General features: G+C 41.5%; 1 protein-coding gene across 2 annotated transcripts in view; it reads right to left on the reverse strand.

Annotated features, from left to right (window-relative positions):
- The window catches only part of CDC5L (cell division cycle 5 like), a 30880-nt gene that overhangs the window by 9051 nt on the left and 2639 nt on the right, over positions 1–19190 (reverse strand). For both annotated transcript variants that reach the window (XM_052691356.1, XM_052691364.1), the window contains exons 2-14: positions 18706–18809; positions 17821–17982; positions 16941–17068; positions 16026–16125; positions 15564–15782; positions 13999–14143; positions 12507–12695; positions 11211–11359; positions 8658–8820; positions 7137–7301; positions 5786–5866; positions 5226–5471; positions 3988–4185 (exon numbers count right to left, since the gene is read on the reverse strand). In XM_052691356.1, the coding sequence (XP_052547316.1) occupies positions 3988–4185; positions 5226–5471; positions 5786–5866; positions 7137–7301; positions 8658–8820; positions 11211–11359; positions 12507–12695; positions 13999–14143; positions 15564–15782; positions 16026–16125; positions 16941–17068; positions 17821–17982; positions 18706–18809 (2049 nt within the window). The remainder of the gene's footprint in view (positions 1–3987; positions 4186–5225; positions 5472–5785; positions 5867–7136; positions 7302–8657; positions 8821–11210; positions 11360–12506; positions 12696–13998; positions 14144–15563; positions 15783–16025; positions 16126–16940; positions 17069–17820; positions 17983–18705; positions 18810–19190) is intronic.

A 19190-nucleotide genomic window follows, 5' to 3' on the forward strand; every position in this document is an offset into this window, starting at 1 on the left:
GGTACTGCATTTTTCTGATACTTCCCATTACAATAATTACTTCAACTGATACTGCTTTCAGATAACATTCCTTGGGAAAATCTTAAAATGAAGGCAGGTTTTATCATTTCTGAGGAACAGGAAAGGAAAAAAAAGCTGTGTTGATTTTCCATTTCTTTTTATTTCCATTCTATACTCGTTTGTTCATTGAACTACTATGCTTTCAATTTATTATTAACTAAAACAGGCCAGCTGGTAATCTATACTTTGAGAACTATACCTCTATATATCTCTTTTAAGACATTTCTACATAGGGCAGGCAACAGAGCTGCAATGAACCACACTCTGCATACACGTGTGGAGCTCTTCAGCTCCAATTTAACTCTGCAAAGTTCACCTGCACTCAACAAACACCAGTGAAAGGCAACCCAGTCCTATCCCTGCACCTGCAGCCAGCCTAAGTAGGGTGTGCTGAAGGCATGAACAAGCTTGCTCTCACCTCACTCTGAGTGCACCAAGCAATTATATCCTTGCCTAGCAGAGCTCAAAGCTTCTGGCTAATCTGAAGATGTTAGCAAGACGTGGAGCTTGATGATCACAGCGACTGACGACAGCCAAAGCTGGCAGTGCTTTTGTTACCTGTCTCTTTCATGGAGTCCCACACCATGCTGATAAGCAAATGAAAGCTTTCCTCTTGACAGGGCCTTCAGTCTGTGCAATACTAGCTAGCTGACCAGAGAACAAGTACTGACAGAATGAACAAATGCAGAAGGAGCTGAATAAATGATTTTTTTTTATCTCACCCTGCTTCACTATCCTTAATACCACTGGCAACCATTTATTCAAATACTGGGAGGATATAAACAGAGATGAACAGCATAAAGAAGCCCACACAGAAGTAATCAATGCAGACCTCAGAAATAATCTGCAGCATAAAGACAGAGGGCCACACACTGAACAATGATGAGAAAACAAAATATTCAATAGCTACTCATTAAGCAAATACCATCCATCCTCGCAGTAAATGAGTCTGTGGAAAAAAAACTAGGCTGTAATCACAAAATTAAAGACTGTCTCATAATGTATATGCATAGGGAAATTAAAGCTGCCAGAGTAAGGCTGCTTGTGCATTCCCTAACTTTGGCTGTTTGACTTCGCAGCTTTAATAATCTACTTCTAAAGCAGTTTTGGGTGTAGAATATCTAAATTTCCAAAGTATTTGTACACAAATTTGTTACAGCCCTCTGATTGCTAGTGGGATGCCAGCACAGCCCCTCCTGCCATGCAAGCTGGGTGCTGCTGTGCTTGCAAAGCTGTCAGGAAAACGCAGCAAGAGGAGAGCAGCGTTATGTGGGACGGTGGTGCTCTCTGCTGGGCAAGCAGCAGCATGACAGGCACTCAGCACTAAGGCCAAGCTGCTCGAATCCCAGCTCCACGGAGATGACCTGCTCATGGCCCAAACGGTGGCCCAACACTCATGGAGTCTACGTGTAGACTAAATCCTCGGTCAGCAGATATTACAAAACACACCCATTCTGCATTTCACGTGAATCAGGCACAGATTCAGCCTAACTATCCCCTAAGAGGTCATTTCCATGGTAGGAGGTGTTTGCAGCTGTTTACTTGTACATACACTGACGTTAAACACAGGGAAACTTAAGAAAATGAACTTTCCTTTTACCATTGGAAAAAAGTAGCCTCATACTTGCATAATTTAAAGAATCTTTTAGGTTAAAATTGTATTCTAGAAAACAGATAATGACATACTGCAAATCTGAGCACATGTTCTGTGCAATTTAAAACTAGCTTAAATTTTATCATAGAATCTTATCATAGAATGGCCTGGGTTGGAAGGGACCTTAAGGATCACGAAGCTCCAAATCCCCCATCACAGGCAGGGCCACCAACCTCCCCATTTCACAGCAGCCCAGGCTGCCCAGAGCCCCATCCAACCTGGCCTTGAACACCTCCAGGGATGGACGGGGCATCACAGCCTCTCTGGGCAGCTGTTCCAGCACCTCACCACTCTCATAGCAAAGAACTTCCCCCTGACATCCAACCTCAATCTGCCCTCCCTCAACTTTAAACCATTTCCCCTTGTCCTGCTGTTATCTGCCCTTTCAAAGAGTTGAGTTTAATCAAGCAAGCTATCTATTTTTGCATTTAATAGAATCCCATCATGGCCTGGGTTGCAAAGGCCCACAGCGCTCCTCCAGTCCCAACCCCTGCTGTGTGCAGGTCGCCAACCAGCAGCCCAGGCTGCCCAGAGCCACATCCAGCCTGGCCTTGAATGCCTGCAGGGATGGGGTATCCACAGCCTCCTTGGGCATTTCTTATTGTTTGGGTAGGGGGCAAAGGAAATCACTGTCAAGAGGACCAAACCACCCTTTTCTAATGAGCCCAATATATCTCAGATGATTTCTTCCCCACACAGCCCTAACTGATTAAGCATGAGAGTGAGGGATTCTGATAATTGCTGCTGAAACAAACAAGAAAATCCAGTATCAGAAAACGCACTGTTCGCACAGGACTGCACAAAGTCAGGGCACACACCAAATCAACACACTGTTCCAAGTGTAAGTTGCCTGTAAGCTTTTCTTTTTCTCATGCAGATCAGAGCTCTGATATGACTGGACAGCAGAGTGAAAGTGTGACTGAGTCATCCTTGCAGCTGATTTTCCAAAACTGCTGTGTGAACCAGCTAACTGCACTCACACTGCATTTTACCTACGAGCAACACATGACAGAGGCTGACAGAGCTCAGAATAGAGGATCTGAACAGGGCTGGAATGAAGATAAGAAAGTCAGATTGGCAAAAGATCACAAGAAGCAGTCTATGGAGCAACTCAAACACAGAGCAGCAATCTAGGAAGGATAGAATTTGGCTCAATTCTAGGATATTTCATCAAATCTTAATGCTTATGACTGCTGTGTTTTGAATAAGTAAGTGCAAGCAAGCTGTCACTGGAGAATGCTGCACTGTGCAACTCAGAAAGCAGAAGAGTGGTCTCATTTCAACTCTTGGTCCCAGTACACTCCCATGGTACTAAAACTACATGCAGACACACTGGTGAGGTGCTGCTATCTGACCTGTCAATTTGTACAAGCAGAAAATACTTGTTAAGGAAATGCACACCGAACTCAAAACTTGAGTTTAAAATACACATATGAAGAGCCTAGTTCTTCCTAATAAAAGGGAATAGAATCACAACCACTGTTCTCCTTTTGGGACACTACTGGAAGTAGCTGAACCTTCACCCATGTAACAGGCAATGGTAAAATATTTGACAAAGTCAAGTCAATCAGAAAACAAATCTTGAGTTGAAATGAGAACATGAGAGAGGTTTTAGGACAGAGAGAGAGCTGTAAAACATGTTTCCCTGAAATACCTCATACTGTCCACTACCAGAGACAAAGCACAAAACCAGAGAGACCTGGCATCCCATCTGCTAATTGCAGAGACTCAGTAAACTGCAAAGATGCCACCCTGAAATAAAGAAGAGCTGAGACTGACTTGCTCTCCACTTGAGAATAAAATGGGTGACATCACAAAATCACAGGGAATGGAAGGGACCTCTGGAGATCACCAAGTCCAACCTCCCTCTAAAGCAGTTCCTTACAGCAGGTTGCACAGGAAAGCATCCAGGCAGGGTTCTGACTGTCACCAGAGACTCCACAGAATCACAGAAGGGACCTCAAGGATCACAAATCTCCAACCCCCCTCCCACAGGCAGGGCCACCAGCCTCCCCATTTATACCAGACCAGGTTCTTGTCATGTTCAGAGAACACTGCCAGGGAATATTGCATAAATACTTTTAAAGAAAAGCAAATAAAGCAATGGAAACGCCACAAAAACATCTCTGTAGTCAAGAAGGGAATTCCCAACAACTTTTTTTAAAGGAATGCCACTGCCAGACCTGAATGATGTGAAAATAAATAACACATAATGAGAATTAAAATAGAAAAGCAGGTGCAGAAGTGTGCAAACAGAACAAAGTGACACTGACCTCAAGCCTCTTTTCAAGTGACTCTATCCTGTCTTTTTTGCTGGCCAAGTTAGCTCTTGTGTAGCGACTCTGTCCAGGCAGATATAACACTTGGCTGTAACATTCTTCCCACACCTGGTTATAAGCCTCACTTGAGAGCTCGCCATGCCCCATTCCTTGCTTCACCACTTCCATTTCTTGTGCCAGTAGATCCTGTGCCTGTTGGAAATGAGAAATAAACTAATTACAAAACACAGGTAGGAGAAAAAAATCGTAGGGATTCTGAGGTTCCCAGACAAAAATTTCTTGACTACACAGCAGCCATAAAGGGAAGTGACAGACAACTGAATTCCTCTTGCATTCAAAACAAACCAGAGAAAGCACTCAGAGAATGTTCCCAGTGGAACAATCTGACATAGGCAGGACAGTGAGATTCTTGATCTAGCTGCATTTTCCACCTTTTATTTCTCCTGCTAGGAAATTTTCGAGTATAAGTTTTCATTTAACAGCAATTTGAAGTACATGCTGTTCAGTGTTTCTCATTTTAGTCTGTTGATTCATTAGTCAGATACAGTCAAGGAGATGGGTTTGAAATCTGCACATTTATCCATAAATTCACTTTGAAGTAATGAGATTTAGGTGAAGATGTAACAGCTGTTGTCAGAATGCAAGTTGCAGACAGCAGGAATCAGCTTAAAACAGATGATTTGGTGGCACGTGATTTTGCCTTTATTTTTATCATCACCCCTCTAAGCATTTGGTAAAAGGTTACTGGCACAAGTATACAGGTGAAGTTCTTTGAAAGAGCTAACCATAGCACTGTGTGTCTAAACACTTTGTCACTTGGCAGCAAATGCAACATCTGTAGCTGCTTCCATAGAAGAGACAAACTGGAACTGGGCTCAGGACTATTTAGCTTGGAATTGCAATGCAAAAGACAACAGAACACCCAAACAGCCTCCTCGTTTCACCCAGTGGCAGCCTGCTCTGCTTATTCAGCACTCTAAGCAGGTATGCTTTGAAGATCAGTTGCCACAGCAGGCTCTGCACCAGCACAGCATTGTTGGATCAAGCATGAGAAGCATAACTGGATAATTCTACTGCTCCATGTGGTAAGCAGGCTATCAATGTCATATTCAGTCTGTACTAAGAGATCACCCAACTCAGCACAGGCTTGACTCCACCTTTTACTACAAGATTACAGAACTGTGACATAAAATGACCACAGGTCAGTGGTAATTAGGCTGTGTAATTCTCACCTTCTTGAGATCCTCTTTGGAGAACTTCTCATAAGGGTTTTGTTCCAAGTAAGCCATATGTTCTGCATTGTTGGTTCCAAATCCTGGGCCTTTCCCCTTCTTACCAGCAGGCTGTTCTCCAAACGGGTGGTGTAAAAGGTCAAAATGAAGCATTGTAATCATCTCTTTCTTTATTAGCTCTTCACTTCTCTGCAGATCTGTTAGAGGTGGCTCTACATTCACGGGTCTCAATACTGTTTCATTAACCTGCATAAGAATAAACAGGTTCACAAACATTGTACGTTACATTCTATCTGAACAAGATTTCTTTTCATCAGTTAAATCAAATAGACTTGGTGCCAAAAACCCTTGCTGTATGACACAGATCAAGCAACCAGAATCCAGTCACATTTTCAGCCGTGCATATGAAAAACCTCTTAATATTTTCACTGTGAAAAGCTGAGTTCAGCATACTAAAGAAAGGATTTTATTCTTTCACTGTATACTTTAATGCATTTCCTCCTTTAACAATTAAAACCTTTTTTTTTTTTAACTTGAAAATGAATGTTATTTTCACTTACTTCTGAGGGTCTTGGTAGATTTTTCTGAACAGCTTTGTGCATTCTCTTCAGCTCCTTGGCTCTCTCTGCATCTCGGAGAGCCTACACAGACACGCTAAAGGTTACTTCAGCTACTGCAATAAAATCAAATGCTTCCTACAGATACATGTGATAGAAACACCAATTGATTACTGCAGCAAAGGTTCCATAAAGAACAAAGACCTCATGTTACGAACCCAGAGCCAAGTAAGAGCTCAATTATGTGATGACATCATAATTAATATCCACTCATGTTCATGATAAGAAATTAAGAGGACAGCAATCCTAACATGCATTTTCAAGCCATCACGTTTTCCTTCGTCCCGAAAAGAGTTCTTCACCAATTTCTCAACATTAAGTTTTAATTCTACTGTAACTGTCCAGACAGGAAATCACAGAATCATAGAATCCTTAGAGTTGGAAGGGACTTTTAAAGGTCTTCCAGCCCAAATGCCCTGCAATGCACAGGGACACCACAGCTACATCAGTTTGCCCAGGGCCTGATCCAGCCTTGCCCTGAAAGTCTCCAGGGATGAGGCATCCACCACACCTCCGGGCAACCTGTGCCAGTGCCTCACCACCCACACTGCAAAAGACTTCTTCCTTATATCCAATCTAAATCTACCCTCCTTAAGCTTGAAATCTGCCATTAAGAGAGATTTTTAAATCTGTAGCCAACACTCTCTGTCCCCCTCTATGACATACACAGTATTTTTCTCTATGTTCCACTTTCTACATATAAAGGATACACTTAAAATGAAAATACTGGCTATTATAGCTATCTAATTAGCAGAACAGAGGTTTAAAGCTACTATTTCCTACAGGCTTCTATAACTCCGAAACAACAACAAGGATCTAGCCACAATTTCTCTGTCTGGATAATCCTGTAGTAATCTCCTATAAACTGACCAACTCACTGCACAGTTACTTCTTTATTTTCTACCAGTCTGCCTGAATTTGAATGCACCTCTTAGGTCTTCCAAAGAATAACTTTTAACCTTGAGTGTAACCCGACACTGAAAAAAGCACTATAATCACATGCTTAATTGCTGAAAAATGTTTTTAATGATATGTTTTACCCTGAGAAGAAGACTATCATAAAAGATAAGGAGCACCACATAGTATTAACTGGGTAGGAAAATGATTCAGAGTGAAAACTGACTATGCCTGCATGTGTGTGTTCACTCTGATGGCAGGTACAAAGCAAGCACATTTTAGCCTCTTATTCCACAGAAGCTGTACAACTTCCACTAAACGTGTATGAAACTATGAGAAACATACAAGGACCATGCTGTATTTTAAAGAAAAGACACTCTCTGCATTACATATCTACCTGCTTGCGGGCTTCTATATCAGCAGTATCTTCTACAAAGGCTTCATCTACTTCAGGTTCCTCAAGTTCTTTCTCTGCATTTTCGGGTAGAACGATCTCAAAGTCATTCTTTGGAGCAGGAAGGGCCATGAGCCCCAGGCGAAGGTGTTCACGAGACTCTCTCTCCTGTTGGAAGAGTGGTAAGATATGTTTCTGAATTCAGGCACTGATGAAGAGTATGACAGAATTCCATTCACCCGCATCAAAGGGCATGCACAACACACAAGTACTACACAAAGCCAATAAAACCTGAATTTCTGAGGTCTGACAGAAGAGACATGTTACCAAACCAAGCTAGCCTAGGAAACACTACCCAGAATGTATCCACAAAAATGCTCTCTGATGCTAAAAGCAACATAGAGGTTTCTTAAGGACAGCTAACAGAGTCTCCAAACAAGCTGAAATATACTGAAATATACAGCATGGCATCTTCACCTTCCAGCAGTGTCAGAACAAGTGCAGAGATTCACAAAAATGCCTTTTAGGAAACTGAAAATAATGTGAAAATGCATTCCCTCTCATGCATTTGTAGGCCTAACTTTATTTTTTTTTTCATTGCTGTTGATCCCAGCTTTGTTGATTGTTGTACTGAAAGAAAATGGAAACAAACACCACCAGATCTGAAGTTCATCAAGAACCCAAAGTCCCAGAATTCCTTCTAACAGTGAAAGGCTTTACTTCAAACAGACTAAAACAGAACCAAAATTCGTACAAGGATATCAAATAAGCCTTGTTTTCAAGCAATGATGAAACTCCGATGTCTAGAAGTTATTTTATGAGATGAACATACCAAATACTTGAGATGGATATTCTAAGCTACCCCAAAAAGAACAATCATCAATAGCTCTTGTAGGAGACATCCAAAGTTATGGTTAAGGCTGCACAATCAGCCACATAAAAAGAGTTCCCAAGGTGCCACCTGTTAATTAAAAGCTCTTTTTATACCAAGACTAATTGGCAGGGCACCTCTGGCACAATCTGCGGGAATGGAAACATCTGTTGCCCAAGACAAGAGTCTGGATGGCATTCAAATCACTGGACATCTCCACAGTGCTACTAATGGCAAAAACTCCTCTAGCTCAATGCTGCTAATGGGACAGATCAAAAGGTCCTGTAGGTGAACTGGCAAGTGAGGATGATGAAGGATTTGAGGGCTGAGCATAACTGCAAGAAAACTGAATGCTTCTTTAAGGTACATTTCCTGCTCAGCTTCGAAGATTCAAGTAGTACTGAAACTTAACTATGTCCTCTTTGATGAATAATTCTGGAATGCTTTCACTAGGTGCAAGCAAAGCTGTTTTAATCAGAAAAAAATCTGTTTTTTTAAATGAATTATTGATGACAGTGCAAAGATTTGAGTTTACCAGGTGATGACCACCGACAAGCAACAGAAATAACAGTTTACATAAAATAAAGTTCTGTTTAGAAGGCAACAAATTAAAAACCCCGACAGTTCACAGAGCATTTAACTTCAATTCTTACCATCTGCTTTGCATAAGATGGGTCACTGTAATCCGCCATGCCCTCTTCTGGGTTGATGTTCAATTTATCACGCAGCGGAGTTCTACCAGGAGTTGTACCAGCCACAGGTTTAGGAGTCAGCCCTCCACGAGGAGTTAAGCCTTCTTGTCCTTGGGAAGGTGTTCTGGAGGAAGTGCAAATACAATTTTGTTTTGTTTTCCCCAGAAAACACAACTTTCTGATGTCTGAGCACCACAAGAAGTTCCACGACACAACTGATCAATTCAATCTATGCTCTGTGTGTACGGCCACAAGGCAGTGAAAACTTCAGATGCCATCAGAAGAAAAATCTATCAAGGTGTAACCAAAGACCTGTTAAGCTGAAACCCAAACACATCATCACATTAAGAGAAGTTTCAGGAACTACAGCAACCCCCTGTTGCAGCCATTGGGAAGAGATCATTCCTGTCAAATATCCTGTGGTAATTAGGATTTAAATGCTGCCTCTCATTTCCCTGCCACCTGGGGCCAGTCATTCACTCTGAGCTCCTACAGTGTAACAGCTGTCCCACCTTATAACCTAACAGATTGCTCTGAAAGTGCTGCTTCCCTTTCACTGCTAATTCAAGGATAACTGTATCACATAAATTACTTTTAAGCATACAAGGTTAGGAAAAAATGAATTATGTCTTAAATTCCATGGGCCTTACTTGCTTCTCTTCTAGATTATTCCAATAACCTCCTATATACATATAGGAGGATATACAGGATATACAGACGTGGCCTTGGATAGGCACAAGTCTTCTCTTGCCTACTTAGGATGAGATTTCATGTGGTGATGGTAACAGTTTAAAAACAAAAATAAAATGTGAAAAAGGGCTGTTAAAGAAGCAGAAAAAACCATCTTAATGTTTTCAAATGGTGATAGGAGGATGGCTGGCTAGATGATCTTGACCATCCTTTCCAACCAAATCACAATTCTATGAAATGAATGTTTCATATTATATATATATACTTACTTGATTATGCTAGCAGAAAAAGCTTTATGCTAACTTTCCAGAAAAAAATATTTCTAGGTAAGTGGATTCTTTTTTAGCTGTCTCAGTTCCACCTACATTATAAGATTCAGTGTTGTAACATAATTCTTAGAACTAGGACCTGACAAAATAAAATCTAATGGAGGGCACAACCTCTCAAGGTATTGGATTTTTACACTAACACTGAACTTTTATCAAGAAACCAAGCTGATACAAAGCTGTCATATTTACATGGGTAAACCTGAACTTCAGAAGCTGAAAAAACAAAGCAATACTCCCATACCTCAGAAAATACAAGTATTTTTAATATACAATGACCCAAACGAACATCCAGATCCCCCCAGGACATTTCCAGTCATTCTACACCTCACTTACTCCAACAGATCATTCGTGTAGATTCATTAAAAGTACAGGGCTTTTGCATACAGCTTTTAACAAAACAGAACTGCTTTTGAAAAGCTGCCATAAAGGTCACTTTTACTTCATTCTCTACTTCTACTGGCACGACAGAAGTCAAAATAGAACTTAGGTTGAAAAATTTGACAGACAAAATGTACCAAGCATATTATTTTTTAGCTCTATGGTATTTGGCTCTTGTGGGATATATATTTATTCAGGACCCACTCTCAGAGTTAAACCAACAAGCCCACACTATTTAGATTGGCAATACAAGGAATATTTAATTTTGGATTTATATGGCTTATAAAATATTTACCCCAGCTTTTCAAAAATTCCAAATGGATTTGGCTAAAGGACCTCCCACCTTCAGCTCAGAGCTAATGCTTTGGAAAAGCTAGAATCCACATATGGAATGACGTGCCACCTTACTACTAATGCTCTGGTATTGCTACAGTACAATTTATATTGCTGTAGAGTACAGAACACCTCATCCTGGACCAAACATGACTGAGTTTGGAGCAGCTCTCCTGTGAGGAAGGGTTGAGGGAACTGGGCTTGTTCAGCTTGGAGAAGAGTGGTTGTGGGGTGACCTCATGGTGGCCTTCCAGTGCTTGAAGGGAGTGGATAAACAGGAGGGGAACGGCTGTGTGTGAGGGTGGATGGTGATGGGACAAGGGGAATGGTTTTAAAGTGAGACAGGGGAGGTTTGGGTTGGATCTGAGGAGGAAGTTTTTCATGCAGAGGGTGGTGAGGCACTGGCACAGGTTGCCCAAGGAGGCTGTGGATGCCCCATCCCTGCAGGCATTCAAGGCCAGGCTGGATGTGGCTCTGGGCAGCCTGCGCTGCTGGTTGGCGACCTGCACACAGCAGGGGGTTGAGACTGGAGTATTGTGGGCCTTTGCAACCCAGGCCATTCTAGGATTGTATATGTTGCACACAGTAGAAATAGCAATGAAGATAACGTGGCTGAGTTTGCAAAAAACAGAAAATGAAAAAGTTGTTCAATATATGCTTGAAACAAAAGAGAGCTGAAACTCATTTTGCAGTGCTGATCTGTCTCTTCACACAGACACCCACTTCCCCACCCCGTCACAAAGGTGCTCAGCCAAGCACCCACTGGAAGAAGAGTTTGCTTTACCTGAATGGTGTGGAAAGCACAGTATTTGGAGTCTGAACAACCTGCCTCTGCGGGGTTACCCCTGAGAAGTCACTTTCATGCAGGGGGGTGTTAAGACCTCCTTTCAATGGCGTATCCACATTTGTGAGAGCCATAAGATTCTGTGCTTCCTGTAAACCACACAACACACAGTATGTTACTGAGACGTGGAGGGTCACACTCTACAATGTACGTTTAACAGGTTCACTAGCAGTAAGAATAACTGAAGTTATTTGAATATCAAATCAAACTGTATAAAATGTTTAGCACTTCTATTATACCAGTACACTGGATATTAACAAACCATTACGTTCTGCAGAAAGACATTTTAATTTTGGCTTGCTACACTCCATAAATTTAAAAGATTCATCAGTCATCTTAAAGATCCTAAAGATTCCACAAGAAATATCACAATGATACCCTGAAAATTCACATCAATGAAGGCCTAAGATCATCCAAACTGCACTTCAAAGACATTTCCCCACTACACTTCTAACTTTGCCTGTCACCATAAAGAATTAAGGCACACAAAAAATAAGTTGAGGTAAAGAAACTACTGCATATAGCAGAAAATAGTTTGATAATCCTTATCTTAAGTGTTTTTAAGCAAATAAAGTGCTAGGAAAATATTCTTGAATTGTTTCCATTAATTCTGGTTAACTCAAGGGGAAAAAAAGTGAATACCAAAACTAAGTTGTAAAAAACATAAAGGAAATGGTTTAAATGATGTGAACATCATGCCTATTTTTGATACTTGCTTACACAGAGAGAAATTACACGAGACACCAGGAAAATGGTTAATGGTCAATGGCTGTTTTTGAGGGTGGATGGTGATAGGATAAGGGGGAATGGTTTTAAAGTGAGACAGGGGAGGTTTAGGTTGGATAGGAGGAGGAAGTTTTTCATGCAGAGGGTGGTGAGGCACTGGCACAGGTTGCCCAAGGAGGCTGTGGATGCCCCATCCCTGCAGGCATTCAAGGCCAGGCTGGATGTGGCTCTGGGCAGCCTGGGCTGCTGGTTGGTGACCTGCACACAGCAGGGGGTTGGGACTGGAGGAGCGCTGTGGGCCTTTGCAACCCAGGCCATTCTAGCATTAATGCTAAACATGGTAACAGCTGATCAGACAGGGGAAGATCTGTATCCATGCCTTTCATTGCATCCTGCAGAGTGTGTACCACTCAAACCCCAATATCACATGTCTAAGGAATGCTTTGATGCTACTTGCCCTTTTATTTAGCTGACCACTGCAAAAGTGTAATCCGTGCATTTAAACTGTACCTGCAGGATCCTGTCTTGCGCTGCTGGAGTTTTGGGAGTCCTCAGAGCTATGCTGTTGTTGGTCACACTATATTCAGACAGAAGAGTGCTGGAGGCTGAGTTTGTAATTCCAGATTCCTCAGCAGTCTGGCGTGCAATCTCACTTGCCTGGCCTACTTTAACAACTTCTTCAAGCTCTATATCAGATATCTTTGAAAGGAAAACAACAAAACAATGCATTATCTTTAGAAAAACAAAATCCGTTTTACATGTCAGGAGGTATTCCCCATTTGTTTTAATAACACCCTCACACCATTACTCCCTTCCCAGATATGCATTAGTGCTACATGCATGCTGAAACCAATTAAGAAAAAGTCATGTTTCTAAAATACCACTGTCACAAGGTACATCCCATCCCCCTGATGCAAAAGGCTCAAATACACAACGATGAAATTTATCTCCTTCAGACATTTTCCACCAAGTCTACTTTAAAAATCAGTCCAAGAACAATGTCCTTAGGTAAACCTATTGCTTCTGGTCTACGTATGCCTTCCAGTAAAGAGAGAATCTCAAGGCATAGTAAGATAAATATGACTGCTAGACTAATTTGACAGAAGTGGAATTGTTGATTGGCTTTGGCCTTTTAAGTGGTTTACTGAGCAATGTACTGTGTCCAGGTCTGGGGCCCCCAATAAAAAAAGGCAGGGAGCTGTTGGAGAGGGTCCAGAGGAGGGCCACAAAGATGATCAGAGGGCTGGAGCACCTCCACTACAAAGACAGGCTGAGGGAGCTGGGCTTGGTCAGCCTGGAGGAGAGAAGGCTGCGGTGTGATGTCATTGCAGCCTGCAGTACCTAAAGGGAGCCTGCAGACAGGAGGGGAGTCAGCTCTTGGAAAGAAATCATCTGAGATATATTGGGCTCATTAGAAAAGGGTGGTTTGGTCCTTTTCACAGTGATTTCCTCTGCCCCCTACCCAAACAATAAGAAATGCCCAAGGAGGCTGTGGATGCCCCATCCCTGCAGGCATTCAAGGCCAGGCTGGATGTGGCTCTGAGCAGCCTGGGCTGCTGGTTGGTAACCCTGCACATAGCAGGGAGTTGGAAGTGGATGAGCATTGTGGGCCTTTGCAACCCAGGCCATGCTGGGATTCTATGAAATGAAAAACATATAGCTTGCTTGGTAAAACTCAACTCTTTAAAAGGGCAGATAACAGCAGGACAAGGGGAAGTGGTTTGAAGTTGAGGGAGGGAAGATTGAGGTTGGATGTCAGGGGGAAGTTCTTTGCTATGAAAGTGGTGAGGTGCTGGAACAGCTGCCCAGAGAGGCTGTGATGCCCCGTCCATCCCTGGAGGTGTTCAAGGCCAGGTTGGATGGGGCCCTGGGCAGCCTGGGCTGCTGTGAAATGGGGAGGTTGGTGGCCCTACATGGCACAGGGGGGTTGGAGCTTCGTGATCCTTGAGGTCCCTTCCAACCAGGGCCATTCCACGATTCTATGATTCAATGCGCTGTTTACCTGAGGTGCTGGAAGCACTAGTTTACTTCTTTTTTTTGTAAACTCTGACACCCCGCTGGTCTGCAGAATAGCTGAAGGCAAGTCTGATTCTTTCTTTCGTTTCATGTGTTGTTTGTCCTTTTTGCGCTCTCTCCCCTCCCTTTCGCTGTTATTACAGACAAAAGAATCGTTTTAGAGCAGCTACAAAATAACACCAAAAACAAAGCTCTACTCTAACAAAATAGGCTGAAATGAAGCATGAGTCAGGAGGAATTATATGATTTGTGTAGAAGTGATTAGATACGGTCTATAGACCCTGCAGCAGAACCTCCAAGAAAGCAGCATAATGCTTCTACATTACAAAATTAGGCAGCAGGTGGTTGGCTGTTTCAGCTACCATCACTGAAGCAAGACAAAATGTCAGTGCAAGAACTGAGCAGTTATAAAGTGGATGAGAACAGTCCCTGTTCCTCCAGCAGCAGCCGAAGGAAGAACATTTCCTGTGGGACATGGGAACTATGTTTCCTTTAGTGCTTAATAAATATGGCATATTTTTCCAAACATCAATAGATTCAGGCTGTGAAAGTGTAATTCAGTAATTCATGGCAGCTGGAACCTCCTAACAGATCCACTGAACTAAGGACCATACAGAAAGGATTAATTACATCACAAGCTAAGAAGCTGAACTGTATGCAGTACTGAACCTATTCTCTCAGCACAAAGCTCTTGGTAAAAGTGCCAAGGAATGTAATTGAACAATTAGATATGTGTCATATGGCTTCTGCTGAAGATGTGCATTTAATCACTTATTTGAGTGTTTTGGGGCTTGTGTTGGGAAGGCAGGGGATGAAACAATGCTTTCAAGGAAATTCTACTTAAGATTATTACATCAAAATACTCAGATTGCATCAAAAGTTATACTGCAACAAACAGAAGTTAGTTCTGTCAGCAGCACTAACGCTTGGACTTTGAGAGAGGACTCCTAATACTATGAGACAAAATAAAAAGAGCTTTAACAGAATCAAAGATTTCCATTTAAAGAGCACAGATGTGTGTAAGAACTTTGATTTTCATGGCAAAAAGGACAACCAGATATTTTAGAAAGGCAGATGCAACCTGCACTATGTCTGTCCCGTGGAAAACACAACACCTACACGCAGTATTTCAGACATTTCCTGAAACTAGCAAATTTAATTATTTATCATTACTATTATTTAATTATTGTTTATATTTTATTCATATTTATTTATTAATTATATTATTATGACTTCTATTTATATGTTTATATACACACTCGTGTCGATTACATCTGCATTCATGTGCTTTTACAGATAAGCAGATAAATGCTGTTTAAGTACTTGCTTACACACTTATTTTTTATATTTTGTTTGTATCTGATAAATACATGCTCACATATAGTAAATATTATGGTAGAAATGAATTATTTTTAAGTGTAAAAAATACATATATACAAGCATATACACACACATAGAAAAATAAACACACGAATGTATACACACGTGGTTTTTGTTTAACAGTTTGTGTTCCAACACACTGCTCCCTCCCAAAGCACAGCACATACTTACGATCTTAACTCTCCATCCAGGTCCTGCTGACGTAGCTTTCTGAAATCTGCATCCAGAATCTGGTAGTTTTCCTCTGATGTATCATAAAAACCAGGCGCAGGCTTCTTTTCAAACGGGATTTCTGCATTGTAATCCACACCTCTTTTCTTTTTCCTTTTTTTCTGTATCTCAATCCCAGCAGCTCGAAGTTCTCGTCTTTTCTGGAGGGCAGCAAGCCGTCTAAACAGACAGTAATACAGTGTGATTTGTAGTGCTCATCTATAGGTGGCTCCTGGATCCAAAGATCTGGGACTATTTAATCAATTGCTGCATATATTTAGACAACAGGAATTAACTTGTCCTAAGTAACTATCAAAATGTCCAATTCTGCAAAGCCTTAAGCCTGTGCCTGAATTTATGCATTCCATATGCTCCAGAGTCCATGAAACGAGTCCCAGTATCTAAAACTAAGCATATACTTACCTAGCTTCTTCCAGCTGCTTCTCTCTTGCTTTTCTTTTAGCCTTTTTTCCCTGTGTATTAGCCAGACGAGCTCTAGCTTCAGACAGCATTTCAAGTTCATCTGCAATAGCACAAATACAGCTATTAATTTTGCTCTTAAACACAGCAGTAACGAGAGAGAAAAAGCGACGTAAAGATTAGCAATCTTTAAAAGCTGAAGGAATCAATGCTGTCACATGATTTCTCATAGCTAAACTTTACTTTTCTCCAAGCTGTTCCAATCTATTTTCTAAACAGTCAGATGAAACAAAGGTTTCAAGTAAAAATGCCTACCGCTAAGAAGAAACCAACGCAGAAAATCAAAATGCATTTAGAAAGATGCAAGCTGAATGCATGAATGAAATGAAGTAACTTCATTTGCAGCTAGATTCAGTAGCACTGTGTTGGTTAACTTGTTCTGTTTGCATTCAGATCCAAGAGCACCCTACTACTGAACCTCGGACTGTTTACCATTGGTGCATTCATGGCATTCTACCAATGGGCAATTCTTAGCTCCTAACACTGTAAAGTGCCAGGAAAATAAAAGTTGTGCTGTGTTTCAGTGGGAGTGTAACTAGATGTAAGGAAAAAGATGAATATACAGAAGGAATGACGTCCCCCAACAGAGCATTTGTCAAAGAAATAAAATGCCAGTCAAAGTGACTAAAAGAAATGAGAAAGTCAGAAACATACAAAGAAAAAGAAAATGAAAAAAGTTTAACCAACTGATCAGGCAAATAATTCAGATAAAACCAGAAAGAAAGAGAAAAAATTGAATCCTCTGAAGGAATTAAAAATAAGACAAAAAAAACAGTTCCAGAGTATGGAATTTCTGTAAAAAGGAAAAGCAAAGAAACCAGACAGCTGTCAGAAACAGCAAACAAATTCCTATCTTACCTTCATCCATATCAATAGGATCTGGCCTGGCTGGTTTGGTTTCTGGATTTGGATCAATTTCACCAGGTTTAAGTTTCCGAGGATCATCAGCAGTTTCTTCCTCATTGTCTCTCTGAGCAGCTTTGTCCCTAAAAATACATTGCATGCATGTTACAATGGGCTCTGTACTCCTGCAGGTGCATAACCAGCCCTTTCTCAAAACTCTCCACAGATGGATCAAACAAGAAAGCTTGTATCATACATTACACTTCTCATATAATTCATAACTGCAGAAAAGATTTATGAACACGGTAAATTCAGATAACATTAAATTAGATGAGAAGGAAAAAACAACATACTGTAATACAAGAATGAAATATTATATAAAATATAACACTGACAAAGCTGACAGCAGAGAACTCAATCATCAGAATTAAAAAAGCTCACAAGGGAAAACAATTTTTCCTTCTCATGGTCCAAAGAAACCCTCTGTAGCACATAGAAGTGATGGCTGCACATTCAGCCATTACAACAGCATGGGTTTTCTGCTGTTTGTTTTCCTCCTCTCTCTCACATACTCACTCATGCTTATCAGAAGGACAAACAACACCCACATAAACCTGAAACTGAAGCTCAGAAAGTGTGTCAGCCTTGACAATACTGTATTCAAGCCCATTCTCCTGAATTCCATGTGCTTCCTCCTTTGTGTTACGCACATCAACAATAAAGAAATGATTCTTAGAGACTTGCTAGTGGAAGGACTCAGTATACTAGCAAGTGGAAGGACTCAGTCTACTAGCAACCACCATTCTTTAGCATAAATGGAGAAGAGAATGATGCATCAATACAACAAATTGTGCAGATTTTCCTGCTATGCATCTCTAGTAAAGCAGGAACTCACAGAAGAAACTCATAGTGCTCCAAACACTGTGCAGCTGTTCTCCCAATAATTGGGGCGATGGTTCTCCACTGGGTGGGCATTAGCTTGGCCAGGTGCAACAGCTTCTCTTCTTCTTCTCGTGACCACTCTGTCTTTTTGATGCTTGGATCTAACCATTCGTACCTGTTGGAAAGCGAAAAACCATTCAGTGGGACAGTCCTGAGTCATCTATCAATTTGTCTTGAAATAATTCACTGCAGTGTTTCCTCAAATCATCACAATGAGATTTCATAGAATCATAGAATGGCTTGGGTTGAAAACCTTGCTGTGTGCAGGGTCAGCAACCAGCAGCCCAGGCTGCCCAGAGCCACATCCAGCCTGGCCTTGAATGCCTGCAGGGATGGGGCATCCACAGCCTCCTTGGGCAACCTGTGCCACTGCCTCACCACCCTCTGGGGGAAAAACTTCCTCCTCATATCCAACCTAAACCTCCCCTGTCTCACTTTAAAACCATTCCCCTTGTCCCATCACCATCCACCCTCACAAACAGCCATTCCTCCTCCTGTTTATCCGCTCCCTTCAAGCACTGGAAGGCCACCATGAGGTCACCTCACAGCCTTCTCTTCTCCAAGCTGAACAAGCCCAGTTTCCTCAACCCTTCCTGATAGGAGAGGTGTTCCAGCCCTCTGATCATCTTAGTGTCCCTCCTCTGGACCCACTCCAGGAGTTTCACATCTTCCTTGTGCTATTACTTTCAATCAATAGGAATGTGTGTTATTCACAAGAGAAGTAATCAAACAATCTCCAAACTACAGTTTCTCTGCAGACAGGAATTCATCTGCAGTTACTTCTAAATTCCCACTAATTATGAATCCAATTCTCCCAGTTGTGGAGTTCCCCACTTACCATCTGGCTTTGCACTGCTTTGCTGATTTCCGATGCAGTAAGGAAGCAATACGAGACCACTGGTTTTTGCCATATTTCATCACAGCTGCTTTCAGAATTTCATCCTTAGAACGAAAAGCATGCATGTTGTTATGAAGAATGACAACTGGCAAAATGGCAAGTTTGAGCTCAAGAAAACAACACAACGGGTTTTATCTAATGGGCTGCCCAATTGGAACAGCATAGCATCACTCCTTCTACACATTTTACTTTCCAGGTACATGAGGATTTGCATTCCAGAGACCACTAAAATCAATAAGAAGACAAGGTATGAAAAAGGTGAGGGATGGTTACCGTGGTCTACTTCACAAGTCTTCTGGAATGATTGGTTTCAATGCTCTCTTATGCAGTTTTTAAAGGCTCTGTACATCTTCCTTGAGTAACAGAGGTGAAGAGGTAGTTTGGTAATGATAAAATAAAATGACATGCCTCTGGGTGGCTTCTTT

The sequence above is a fragment of the Tympanuchus pallidicinctus genome, unplaced genomic scaffold (assembly GCF_026119805.1).
Source record: "Tympanuchus pallidicinctus isolate F22 unplaced genomic scaffold, pur_lepc_1.0 scaffold1, whole genome shotgun sequence".
Taxonomy (NCBI): Eukaryota; Metazoa; Chordata; class Aves; order Galliformes; family Phasianidae; genus Tympanuchus; species Tympanuchus pallidicinctus.